The following is a 13,242-nucleotide window of genomic DNA, read 5'->3' as shown; positions in this document are numbered from 1 at the left end:
CATGATTGTGTCAAATTCCGAAGATATTCTTCTACTGTTGGGATAAAAATATCAATAATGCCTCGAAGTGTGTCCGGAAGGCCGATGACATCATATAAGCGATCCACAAGAACCCTGAAAGTAAGCAGTCCTCTTTTGGGTTTGGAAGGTGTAGTTGAAGTTCGAGGAGCTTTCGTAGCCTTTTTCTTGCTACTTTGTCGAATGCTTTTTTTTTGAAGTATACTTAACAGTCGGAGGCGGATTCACTGGGTCTTTACTGCAGCATGGAACTGAGTAATCAGGGGCCTGTTTGTTCGGAGTTTTTAAATTTACTCCGCCTCCTTTTGTATTAGGCAAACTTTTGAGGGAAGATTTCAAAAAGACTTTTCGGCGCAATCCCGGGGAAGATGATGACTTCCTTTTTCCAGGTGCGTGTACCTCCGAAGAAGATCCACCCTCATCAGTTTCGTCATCGTCTTGATCATCAGAAGACAACTCGTGAAAGGGATTTTCAATTGGGACAGCTGATTCAGACACGGATTCTGGTGTTTTAAAAGATTTCACCATCTCCGCATATGTCTGTTTGGAGCGCCTTATGATAGAGCGACTCTCATTTTTAATGCGTCTTTTATAGGCCGGGCAATCTTGCAAGTCATGTGGATCTCCGCCACAGTAGCTACACTTTTCAGCTTCCTGTGTGCAAGAGTCCTCTAAATGAGCCTGGTTGCATTTGCCACAACGGGGCTTGTTGTCGCAAAAGCTATCACTGTGACCAAACTGCTTGCATTTGGTACAATTGAATACCTTCGGCCTAAAAAGACGCACTGGGTAAAAAGCACCATCAATGACTACAAATTCTGGGAGGACGGAACCTGGGAAAGTCACTCGAAAAAACGCTGATGGCGAGTACACTTTCTGACTCCCTTCAATGGAAGCCTTAGACAGCCGCTTACAATCTAGGATTGCCACATCGGGGATAGATCTATTCTTAAAGCGTCCGAATCCGCTCTTGATGTCATCGCACGTCAGCATTTCGTCGAGGATCTTCCCCTCCACCTCTACTTCTCGTGCCGGCACATAGATCGTATATTCACAGCTAAACGCTTCGTGCTGAGCAATTTCATTTGCTGCTTTGTAACTAGGTGCAGTTACACGCAGCTTGGTCTGTTTCACTTGGTGAATAACAGTCCCAGGATACTTACGCGTCAGATCTCGAGAGATTGAGAGTACATTCAACGGTTTGTTTTTGCGCCGGAAATAGACAACCCAAGGACCAGGCGAAGATGGTTGGTAAAATCGCGTTCGAGCAATGAGGTCTTTAGGAGGCGTTTCGCCTCCATTCGAAACGTCCATGCGGGAAAAAATCTACCGCAGATATATCAGCAAGTGAAGAAAAAAAAAAATATATATATATATATAAGAAAAAAAAAAAGAAAAATGGAAAAAATAAACTTATCTAATGCACCCTACTTGGGTTTAAAACTAAATCGAAAAAAAAAATAACTATTTTCAACCTAACCCGGTTTTTATCTTGGCGCACCTTAATGCGCAACTGGGAGAGAGACAGAAGAGTGGACAAAAAAAACAACCTTGAAAAATAGGCAGTTGGTTTGCAAGCGCAAAGCAAAGAGGAGATGAGTAGGTAATAAAACCGTGCTACTTAGCCGTTATTGTTCAGCCGTTCCTGCTGCTGCAGCTACCAGTCCACGGCCGGGGACAACAAAGACGGCAAAATCACCACACTAATTGATGCTTGCGGTGTGCGGTTCAATATGAAGTCGTTCACTTTGATAATAATAACGACTTATTTCGCGGTGGGACAGTCAAACTAATAGTTTGCTGCTTCCTTCGGAGAGGCGGTTACCTGGGCACTTTCGGGACTAACGCGTGTCGAAAAAACTACCGTCCGGTAGAGCAAAAAAACGACCGAAATTGCGAATAAAAGCGCCGCGTAACGAGACTGGGAAAACGTCGACCAGCTCACTCAAGCACTCAACAAGGAATGAAGTAGGTTTTGAAACCTTGAAGCTTTCAAAAGGCTTTTATAGATGTCAAGGCGTTTTTTAAGGGACGAAATTTCGGAGAGATTTTTGGAGTTCTCACAAAATTTTCAAGAGAGTTTCAGCGAAACTCCACAGAGGTTTGGCGCCATTTCAGATAGTTTGGTTTGGGTTCAGGGGGTCTTTAAGCAATTCAGGGGTCTCTCAAGGGATCATCAGGGAGAAATTGGACCCTGTGTGGTTTTGAAGCTTACGGCAAGCAATCACAAGTTTCACTGACAATATTGTTTCATAAAATCTGTACGAATTATTCTCGCAGTTCCAGTTTTCGCGCATTGAAAGAAATTTTTGTTAAAATGTGACCTGTACATTAGTATCAGCGAATTGAAACAATACAAATGGAGTTGTACATTGTACAAAGTCACAAATCTACTAGAGGCCGATTTTCTTCATTAATAGATGTTGCATCAGAATTACATGGAACAAAATATTAAAGCGAAGTCGTTTGACCAATGTCAAACGATTGTATCGAAACATTCATAGAGCTGTTCTCCAGTTTCGTAAACAGAATCGAGTTTACTTCGGCAGTCATCAATAGTCTCGTCTCATTTAACAACTTACGTTGAACCTGATAAAAGTTGCTGCATCCTGCTCTTCCATTTGTTGTCAAACAGGTAAGAGCAGGATGTAGCAACTTCGAGCAAGTTCATGGTGTTTCATTTTTAACTTTCATACGAATTATTGAGTTTTTGTTTTTCAATGTTTGTTGGCCTCACGTTTTATATGTGAGAGCACGCATGACTTGCGAACGGAACATCTAATTTGGTCTTTTCTGCTTCGTTCTGTTAGTTTTCTCCCAAATAATGTTTCTGAGGCAAAAAAAAACACTTACGACTTTTCATACATTTTGAACGGGGACTTGTGCTTCGAACGTCGAAAAACTCAGAAGGCAAGACAATTCGCCGGGGACAGCTTGTGTTCAATACTTATCAAGACACCGGTAAAATATAATGTTCGCCTCGATGATGATGACAGAATTGTTTATGAAGTCTTGGATTTTATGAAATAGAAATTAATTTGAAAATTTTCTTGAAAATGAAGATGTTTTCAAAAGATTTGAAATCAAACGAACGTTGCCGATTACACTCAAAACATAAATAATGTTTGGGAACCTCTGCCAAGAAGGTTCCCCTCTTCGATCACAATTAGTAAATTGACTGACATGAAGACAAAGACAAAAAGTTTAAAGCTCGCACTTACCAGTACTTTTGCGAACCGTCGATCCAGCTCGCCAATGTCCGGCATGGGTTGCAAATTGCGCGACCGGATACTGGCCTGCCGTACGTGACAACTGGACGGCTTCCAGCTGTCGATAACGCTCGAGGGCGACGGTAGCAGCGAACATGGCTGCTGTATGTCCGGATGGTGGTCACGGTGGTGCCGGGTTTCGACGATTAAGCTGTCATGTTTGGATCCACCGAGACCGAGACCGACGCCGACGCCACCGTGGTTACTACTGCCGGCGGCGATACTGTTGGCCGCCTTCGACGATGCCAAACCCATCTTCGGAGAATGGCTTTTCGATTATTTTTCTTTTCTTCGATGAACACTATTTTATTCCACTCTGCTAGCCTACACAACACAGGGCCAATTACAACAGAGCGATAATCCACGAAACACACCGAGCACGTAAACACACTACTGGATTTAGTTCATTCATAGCACTTAATAATTTTATTCTTCACCATCCACGACCAGCGATTCTTCCTTTGTACACTTCAATACACCAAGACTAAAATATAAACGGTACATCAAAAACAGAAAGGTTAATGATTATCAACTGCGATTGATATGTAGGAGATGTAAAATCTAATCATTTTGCGTAGAGATAATTTCTTCAAATTCTTATTGGGGCACTTTTTGGAATTAATTCTTATTCAATAGAATCCTTGCTTTAAAAATCGTGATATTTTGGAGTTTACATAATTGCTTCCATCCCTACTGCCTCGCTAGAGTTATATTTTTATAATTTTTGATGTTCTATGTATTTCGTATTCAACTGACATGCATCAACGAAACAGAAGTGTTACAGCATACAGCACAACACTCCCGGTTCACTTCCTCTAGCTACCATTCTGGGCCAATTGAATTTCTATATGCTGTTCACACAGCATACATCATATATCGCGTTTACCCGTTCACGTGTTTCACTTCACTCTCCCTCAACTTTCGTACAACCACCACATCACTAAAACAGCGCCCCGGCTGGAATGGAACGAAATTATGGAAATCAAACGGGGGAAATCACACACAAAGCAACAATTACTTTCAGGTAGTGAATGCTAATGGCACCCACTCTGCCCACCGACCGCCCCAACGAACGAACGCAGCGAAATTTGTTGTGTAGATAGATGTAAAATGGTCACTTCCGGTTGCGAGAGGGCACGGTGCGGCGGAAGTGTCGCGCGTGAGTTGACCACCCACACCCTTCGTCACTCGGTACTCAACCTACAGTACAGTGGTGCTCTTCCCCTAAGATTCGACGAAGAACTTCCAATAAGACACTAAAACCGATCAACCGGTACACCACGACTAATCGCGAAACTTCCTTTTTTCTTTGGGCACTTTAAAGCATGGATGACCAACAAACGCGGCGACCGGTGGCGGCCAATCAACTCGCGCGATCACCGTGCGACGAATCGATTGTGGGGTCTCAAAACGCGTCGCCGAAAAGGCAACAGCGGTGGCAGTTTTTTTTCGTGCAATCAGAAACCGCAGCTCTTCGCAGTTTATGCTGACTTAAGGTGTATGTTCTTGGTGCTGCCTGCTGGGTCGATTTTCGTCGGTTGTGCGAGAAACGAAACTGGTTGCTTTCGATGAAAGAATTCTGCAAGTTATGTAATGAAAGGAGAAAAATACGTTTGATTATTTACAAATACGTTTTTTTTTTATTGTTATCTGAATATAAACGTTGTATAATAATTCGGGTCTAAAAAAGTTTGAATAAATATAAAAACAAATACAGAAAATGTTTCAAACTTCGGAAGAGAAGTGTGCAGCTAGAAGTAGGAGCACCGCACATTTACAGTACTCCACTACCTTTCGCCTACCAAACGGCATGTACGTACCAACGTACGTTTACTGCCGCAAAGCCTTTCCCAAACATTTCGACATCCCAGTAAGAATTAATTCGATCGGACGCAGAGGGCTCGGTGGTTTTCCGTGGGCATGCGATTGCATCATCACTTCCTTCCCCTTCCCCACATTGATCTGCATTTTGACGTAGCAGGCACCATTTTCGTCTAAAATACACTCAGCCAAATAACCTTAAGATTTCCATAAGGCCCAACTTATGAAACGGCCTTTAAATAATTCATAATGATTCGGATGATTTTCATAAGGTCACTCTATGACGTAAAATCGTCTCACAGCTTGGCTTTTATTCATGTTTAGCAACGTGATATTCTCAAGCGTCGGTAGCCGTGTGGATAAAACACAGAGTCGGTGATCCCGACGTTCATGGATCGATTCCAGTCTGCATCATTTTAAGATTTTTTTGTTCTTTTCATAAGTCTATCTTATGAGATTTGTCATAGCAAGCACGATCAATTTTCATAAGGTATTCTTATGGCATCCATAAGAATTAGTTATAGCAAATTTTCATAAGGTATTTCGATGAATTTCGTTAGTTTTTTTCGCTGAGTGTAGTGATGATCACCAATATTCACACACTGAAGATGCCTGTTATTCCCAAGCATCAATCTCATTGGTTCGTTGAGTGAGCATAGCTAAGGCGAAACATTGCAACTGTAAATTCTAAATTGATTGATAACACAACAACACCCACTTATTGGACCCCTATAGTCACAGATGTAAAGACGTGGGTATTCGGGATGACCATGCTGAGAGTGAAGGGTTTGAATCCCTGTCTGTTCAAGAACTTTTCGTAATGGAAATTTGCTTGACGTTGGTAGAGGAAGCTCTCATTTAATAACTGTGGAAGTGATCATAGAACACTAAGCTTTAGAGCAGGCTTTGTCCCAGTTGGAACTTCACGCCTAGTAGGAGAAGAAGGCCCACACCTACTTACATTAAACAAAGATTTGAAAATTATTGCGATAGTTCAATAACTCGTCTGAACAACGCAACCAACATCAACTGTTGCCCGTTGGCTGGTTCAACAATCTTTCGCAGCGCAGTCTCACTAAACAACTAAGGTGGCCGACTGGCAAACGCCTGCATCCGATATGAAGGCAACGACTGATTCCGGATTTTCAAGATACATACCCACGTTCCACGCTATTGCTCGTTTGCAACCCACGTTCTAAGACGTTTATTCCGGCTGCCGTGCCGGCAGGGGCCAACAACACAAAGCCAGCAACTCAACAGCCAGCAGCGCTGGCGTTGTGACTGCAAACATAACCTATACACACAAGTTGGCCGCATATGCAATGCTTTCGTCGCCGTCGTGTCATCAAACGACAGAAGGCGCGCCCCCTCTCTATCTGCCTATAGTAGGATGCCGGTTTTTCTGATGGTGCCCATCCCCCATTGACTATGACGACGACGACGTTGAGTACATTCCAGTGATGCAGTTTTCCCTGTAGCATAATGCACACTTATTCGTCGTCTGCTATGTAGGAATATGCAAAGATATGTATAGCACAGTGGAATAAATGTGCTTTGCTATTATGATTAGTCACATGAGCAGTTGCATTTGCATTGCAATTGTTGATACCTACTTAGCATTAGAGCTCATACAATTCCTCACACTTTTGAGCAATTTCATAATACTTGATTGAAAGAAAAACAGGAAAATTATAAACTGCTACGCCGTTTCAAATTCGTTACACTATTTTTTAGAAATGATTTCTAATAGGGAATCTAAGAACAAGAGAAAATCAAAAAAAAAACTAAGATTGCTAAAGAAACTAGAAATGACAACAAATTAGATCAGAATACATCGAAATAAAAAAAAATGCGTGGATTCATTCAAATGAGCACATATTTTTTTTAGTATTACATCAAATTCAAGATAAAACTGAAACAACAATATTTCTCCAAAATACATGATTTGTAACTGTCGATCCCCAACCTCGGTTACGGTCAACGCTCACCAGATATCTTTCAACCTGATCCGTCCACCTCACACGCTGCCCACCAGGTCTTCTTGTACCATCCGGATTTCTGGCAAACACCAGTTTGCCGGGTTGATACCCCGTGACATGGATAGATCACCTAGAATGTTGCGTTGCGGTGTAAAGCTTTCAGTACACACTTTGCCAAGTGTGGAAACTTTTCCGCACGCATCAACCAACAGCAAAGCATACGTTTGACATTTCCGATGTTTTGTCAATGTGGAGACCGCTGTTGGCCTGTTGGATTATGCGTGCGGAAAAATTTGCACACTTGGCAAAGCGTGTACTGAAGGCTTAAGATCTACCAAATCAAATTTTGATCTTTATATTTACCGTATTTATAAATATTCCAAGATCAAAGTTTGATGCACTTTTTGTGTTTTGTAGTAATAAAAATTGTATTTTTATTTCAATGTAATGCTAATTAACATTTTATTTCAGCAGGATTCAGATTAATTTATCATTTGCTATAAATAATATTGTAAAAATATGTAACTGTAGGGCCCATATAGCTGAGGCGGTAAACGCACGGGTATTCAGCACGACCATGCTGAGGGTGACGGGTTCAATTCCCGGTCGGTCCAGGATCTTTTCGTAAAGGAAATTTCCTTGACTTCCTTGGGCATAGAGTATCTTCGTGCCTGTCACACGATATACACATGCAAAATGGTCATTGGCAGAGGAAGCTCTCAGTTAATAACTGTGGAAGTGCTCATAGAACACTAAGCTGAGAAGCAGGCTTTGTCCCAATGTGGACGTTACGCCAAGAAGAGAGAGAGATGTAACTGTGGTGAGCGTATCACTAATATGTAGCTTATTTGACGTACGATGGTAATATTATTTTATATTTCAGATTATCAACCGAAGAATCTAGTAATTCAACCAAATGCCAAAAAGATGACGAGGAAACCAGGATGAATTGGGCACACAACTGATTCGAAGCAGACTAACAATGGTGTGCCTGAACGTTAACCAAGCGTATCCTTTGGAGTTTACCCTTCCACTAACAACACCCAAATTCCCGTGACACCTAGGCCTGAGAGATAGTAGAGTTGTCTACATTTTTCATAGGTGTCCAAAACTAACCATCCTTTCCCATCCCTCAGCAGTCGCAAGGACGTGGCCAGGACAGTGCTCGACCATTGGAGGATTGCGTCAGTCTTGTCTAAGAGTCAGAGATTAGTCCCAAATTGTTCGGACGGGAAGGAGGCAACCCTCAGAACAGCGGTCTAGGACTGTACCACCTACGAATTTGTGCGACTCGCTTAATGCTAATGCTAATACCAGTTTGCCGGGTTGATATTCAGCATTCTCACAACTAGCCAGGAGTTTCTTCTGAGCTTCTTGAAGAGGTTCCGTCTGAGATTCCTTTCCAGAGCTCTTGCTAGGATTCCTCGGGGAAGTTCTCCCGGGATTCTCCCAGAGATCCTTTCTAGGATTTCTAAGGGAACACATTTTGAGTTACTTAAGAAGTTCCAAGATTCTTTCAAAATTACCTTAAAAATTTCTACAAATGAATTTCAAGATTGCTTCGGTCATTCTTTCTAGGATTACCCCGGCATTTTTCTTGAGATTCCTCCAAGAAATTTATCCGTGGTTTCTTCACAAATTCATTCTAGGATACCTCTAGGATGTCCTTCTGCGATTCCCCAAGGAGCTCCATCTGATATTCTTTATGAGGTTCTTTCAGAAATTTCCTCAGGGATCCCTTCTGAGATTTTTAATTGATTCCATCTGAGATTCTTCCAGATTCCCAGATTCCTTTTGGGACTTCATGGGCTTTCTTTTGGGATTTCTCAATGAATTCCGGCAATCTCCCAGGCATTCCATCCGAGATTCTCCCAATAGTTTCTTTTGGAATTTCTTTAGAAGTTTTGTTGAACTTCCAAGAAGTATTCCAGCAATTTCCCCCGGGATTCCTTTAGGAGTTCTTTCGGGGATTGCTGCAGGAATTCTTTCCTTCCAATATTCTGTCAGGGATTCCTTCCAGGAATTCCATGTCCATTCCTTCAGGAATTATTTCGGGATCCCTATAAGAATCTTGGCGAGAACTTCTGCTAGTATTCCTCCAAAATCATCCCCGGGATCCCTTCAGGAACTACTTTCGGGATTGTTTAAAGATTTCCTTCCGGTATTCTTCCAGGAACTACTTCCAGGATGTTTTTGGCAACTCCTTCCGGGATTGATCCGGGAATTCCTTCAGAATTCCTCCGGGACCTTCTTCTGGACTTCTGTCAGAAGAACTTCAATGAACTTTTGAACTTGTGGATTCTTGCGGGAACTTTTTCTGTGATATCTTATTGAGCCCTTACCTAGATAGAAATACAGGAAAAAATCTCTGGAAGAATCCCGGTAATACTTCCTGGATGAATACCCCCTACAGATCATCTAACGAAGCGTTTCATTTAGGTATCCATGACCATGACGATTAGGGTTTGGGTTTTAGCCTAAAAATAGCTAACCTGTGAAATTTGATATACGCTGTTCATAAACACAACATGATCTTCTTCATGTTGCTGTTACACGTTGTTCTCCTTCTCCTCCTTCCGGTTTTATACTTCTTTATATTGTACTCATTTTCTTTTTTCTCAAATGACTGACAAGGATCGGGTTCGCGATTCACTATCGTTGCAATTCGAAACATGTTCAAAATTGCTGAGCTTCAAGATGATTGGAGAAAACCAAGAACCGGAACCGGAGATTCCGGAAAACCGGAATCTCAGTTAGAGGTGACCACAAATGTGATGACAGATACGCCACTTGAAAAGATTTCAAGATCGGAAAAGGGAGCTTTTGCATTGTTCAACTACAAAAGTTGGTGGTGGTTGTAGGTAGAAGAAAGCGAACTGAATAGAGAGTTGATCCTGTGTCGAGGACAGCAACGCCGACTTATCTACTGGTTGCCTGGAAAATTAAGGACATGATGCCTACACTATCGCTTAAAATCACGGACGTTATGGTAGAGAAGAAGTGACATTAGAACCTCCACAAGGAACATACGTTTTCCTACCCTTTGAGGTGTTTTTGCTTTGAGAATAGGTAACCTATATTAATAAAAATGGAATGGTGTTTGTATGTCACGAATAGGCTCGGGAACGGGTCAACAGATCGACATGATTCTTTCACTGTTTCATTCTGCCAGGGCTCCGACGTCCTCTTTCCTCTTCTTGGCGTAACGTCCTCACTGGGACAAAGCCTGCTTCTCAGCTTAGTGTTCTATGAGCACTTCCACAGTTATTAACTGAGAGCTTCCTCTGCCAATGACCATTTTGCATGTGTATATCGTGTGACAGGCACGAAGATACTCTATGCCCAAGGAAGTCAAGGAAATTTCCTTTACGAAAAGATCCTGGACCGACCGGGAATCGAACCCGTCACCCTCAGCATGGTCATGCTGAGTACCCGTGCGTTTACCGCCTCGGCTATATGGGCTCCGACGTGTTCGAACGAAAAAAATAATTATAAAAGGTGCCCGGGAAGACAAGAAAAACGGGAAAATCTAAAATTCCATTTATGAGGGGCATTTCTTCATGGAACCGAATGTCAAAAAAACAGAGTACCGTCGTGCGGGGCTACTTTTGAAATGCGGGGCTACTTTGGACACTTTTGAATATGGATTTTTTGAATTCAAAATATGGTTCAAATCTGTTTGATGTCTTAGGAACTATTATAAAGCAATAGTTTTCCCTTCATTTGGTTGAAATTATTTTTCAAACAGACCGTTTATTGCTTGTCAGGACGCGAAAAAACATCGAATAAACCAATATAATATACATAACGTATCAGAACATTTGGTCTGTAGGCATTGTTTCTACAGTTCATTAATTTCAAAGGGTTGATCTTTTTTTTTTTTTTCAAAGTGATTACGGCGGTAGCAACACTGTGCTTATGTTCTACACCGCACCCTTTCCCTACATTTGCTTCTAGGAGCCTCTATTTTTATTTCAACACACAGAAGTACGTAGGCATGTGTGGCCCAAGTCGACACTGTTTTGGCCTGCGTTGAACAAAAATAGTTTTAATAAAAGTTTCCCTTTTATCTTTTTGTCAATTGGTTTTTTGTAGTATGGTCCATGTATTTAGTTAGGTTCTTGTCAATTTGTCAGTTATTTGAAGTAGATCTCCAAGGTAATAGTCAATTAAGTCATTCTGATCTGTTCTATCATAGCAGCTTTAGTCTTGGCTTTATTGAAGTGAAGTTTCATTGGAAATATGCTGAATGTTGTTATTAACTGTAACTGATCTTCTGATATTTTTCTGTTGGTGTCATAACACCATCTAAGAGATAAACAAAAATACGCCAAGTTGGTCAGTTGATTGTAATAAAACAAAAATTGCTTGTCAACTATTATGTATTCATCCCCCTATAAATACTTTGAAAAATGTTCAAATTCGTTCAATTGTCCTATCGGTCCTACCTCGATAAACCATGTCATTTTCTCATGCGTGACCTAGAAATGTCAACCTAGTCATACAAAAGTAATGTTGTTCAGTTAATAAAAAGCAGTCAGTTTTTGTCCAAAATGTCACGTCAAACGCATTGACGTCAACAATGCGTTTAAGTGTTCACATGTTAGCTTCGAATCTATCAGCACAATTAAGTGCTGCAAATCTCCTTCCCACTATTAATTTTTCGGTTGATTTTAATTGCTTTATTTAAAGAAAATATAATCAAGTACTTAACATTTTAAAAATTCGAAAAAGCGACTATGACACTAATAAATTACTAATCAAAATCAACCGAGAAACGTGGGAAATAGAGCCCAAACAACAGCCCATACAAGCTGAAGTCAGCTGGCTGTAAAAGGTTCCAAAACCTGTCAGAAATCCTACAATACTTTTATTAGGATTTGTTACGATCATCAAAACCTTCTTAAATCCAACCGACTTGGAACTATTGCTTGGGAATAGACTCTAATGAGCCCTGGCGGATCCTCCATGTTTATCGAGCATGTCTGATGCATATGATCAGCCATACTCCATCTGCAGCAGCCGGTTCGTGATGAACCGTTGGAGGCGCATTAAAGTGTTAAAAAGGTGATATGTTTCACTAAAGAACACTACATTACAATAATCATGGCAATGAACAGGCGGATTTATTGGCAAAATTTGGGGTTATGCGTGGACAAATTTATCATCGTGATATATTTCCTTCTGAATATTTTCCCAATCTGAGAAATTATTCTCTAAATGCTTGGCAAATCAATTGGAATTCTAGTGATAAAGGGCGATGGTGTCATTCAATATGTCCCAAGGTGAATCATTTTCCTTGGTTTAAAAATGTATCTGGGAGTAGAAATTTCATTTGTGCTTTTTCGAGATTGATATCCAATCATTATATTTGTAATAGTCATTTGTATCGTATCAACATTGTAGATTCAAACTTATGCGAATGTGGCTTATCGTATGAAGACATTGATCACATTATAATTAATTGTTCTCGGTTTATTGCACCGAGGAAGATATTATTTGATAGCCTAATTGCAGCAGGTTTTTCAATTCCTGTATCTATACGGGATGTTTTGGGCTTAAAAAATGAACATATATTGAAACTTTTGTTCAAATTTCTAAATGAGATTGCCTATTTTGTTTGATACTGTTCCCCTTTTTTTGGTATTCTTTATTTTCAGCCTTGAAGATTCGTTTCTGATGACCCCCTGACCCCTCCCCCTCCCCCATTAGGATTTCTGGATTTCCGGAGACTCGTTTTACAATTTGGCATGCTGTCCTCTTTCAAGATAGCGGCTCCGTTATGGTTCATTGCCGTGTGAGCCATTAGTTTTAAGTTATTTTTGTAATGTTATTTGAAAAGAAAAAGAGGTTTTGTGCCTCTTTGAGAAAGATTTCGTTTTTGAAATGCCGAAATCACTCAAAGGGGTTTTTCCCTCTTTCTAAATTTCAAGTTAAAATAAACAATAACAATAACATTACAATAATCAAAATGAAACTCCTTCACTTTAATACCGTCAACCCCTGCGAACTTGGCCAGGGAATTTCAAAGGGTTGATCAATTCATTCAAAATGTATCAACGTAGCATATACAATCGAATATTTGTATCGTTATACGTAATAAATGACCGTTTCGCCCAAATAAAGGATTGATGGTCCCTTTTTTCAGGCTATCT

At 40.8% G+C, this 13,242-nt stretch overlaps 1 protein-coding gene across 1 annotated transcript in view; it reads right to left on the bottom strand.

Annotated features, from left to right (window-relative positions):
• The window catches only part of LOC109401161 (formin-like protein), a gene marked incomplete at its 3' end in the record, with an annotated part of 264,398 nt that overhangs the window by 229,788 nt on the left and 21,368 nt on the right, over positions 1-13,242 (bottom strand). The window contains 2 exon segments of the mRNA XM_062842861.1: positions 3,240-3,771; positions 4,174-4,866. Of these exon segments, the coding sequence (XP_062698845.1) occupies positions 3,240-3,542 (303 nt within the window).

The sequence above is a fragment of the Aedes albopictus genome, chromosome 3 (genome assembly GCF_035046485.1).
Source record: "Aedes albopictus strain Foshan chromosome 3, AalbF5, whole genome shotgun sequence".
Classification (NCBI taxonomy): Eukaryota; Metazoa; Arthropoda; class Insecta; order Diptera; family Culicidae; genus Aedes; species Aedes albopictus.
The sequence above is the reverse complement of the archived record's forward strand: the minus strand, read 5'-3'. Positions and strand labels throughout refer to the sequence as shown.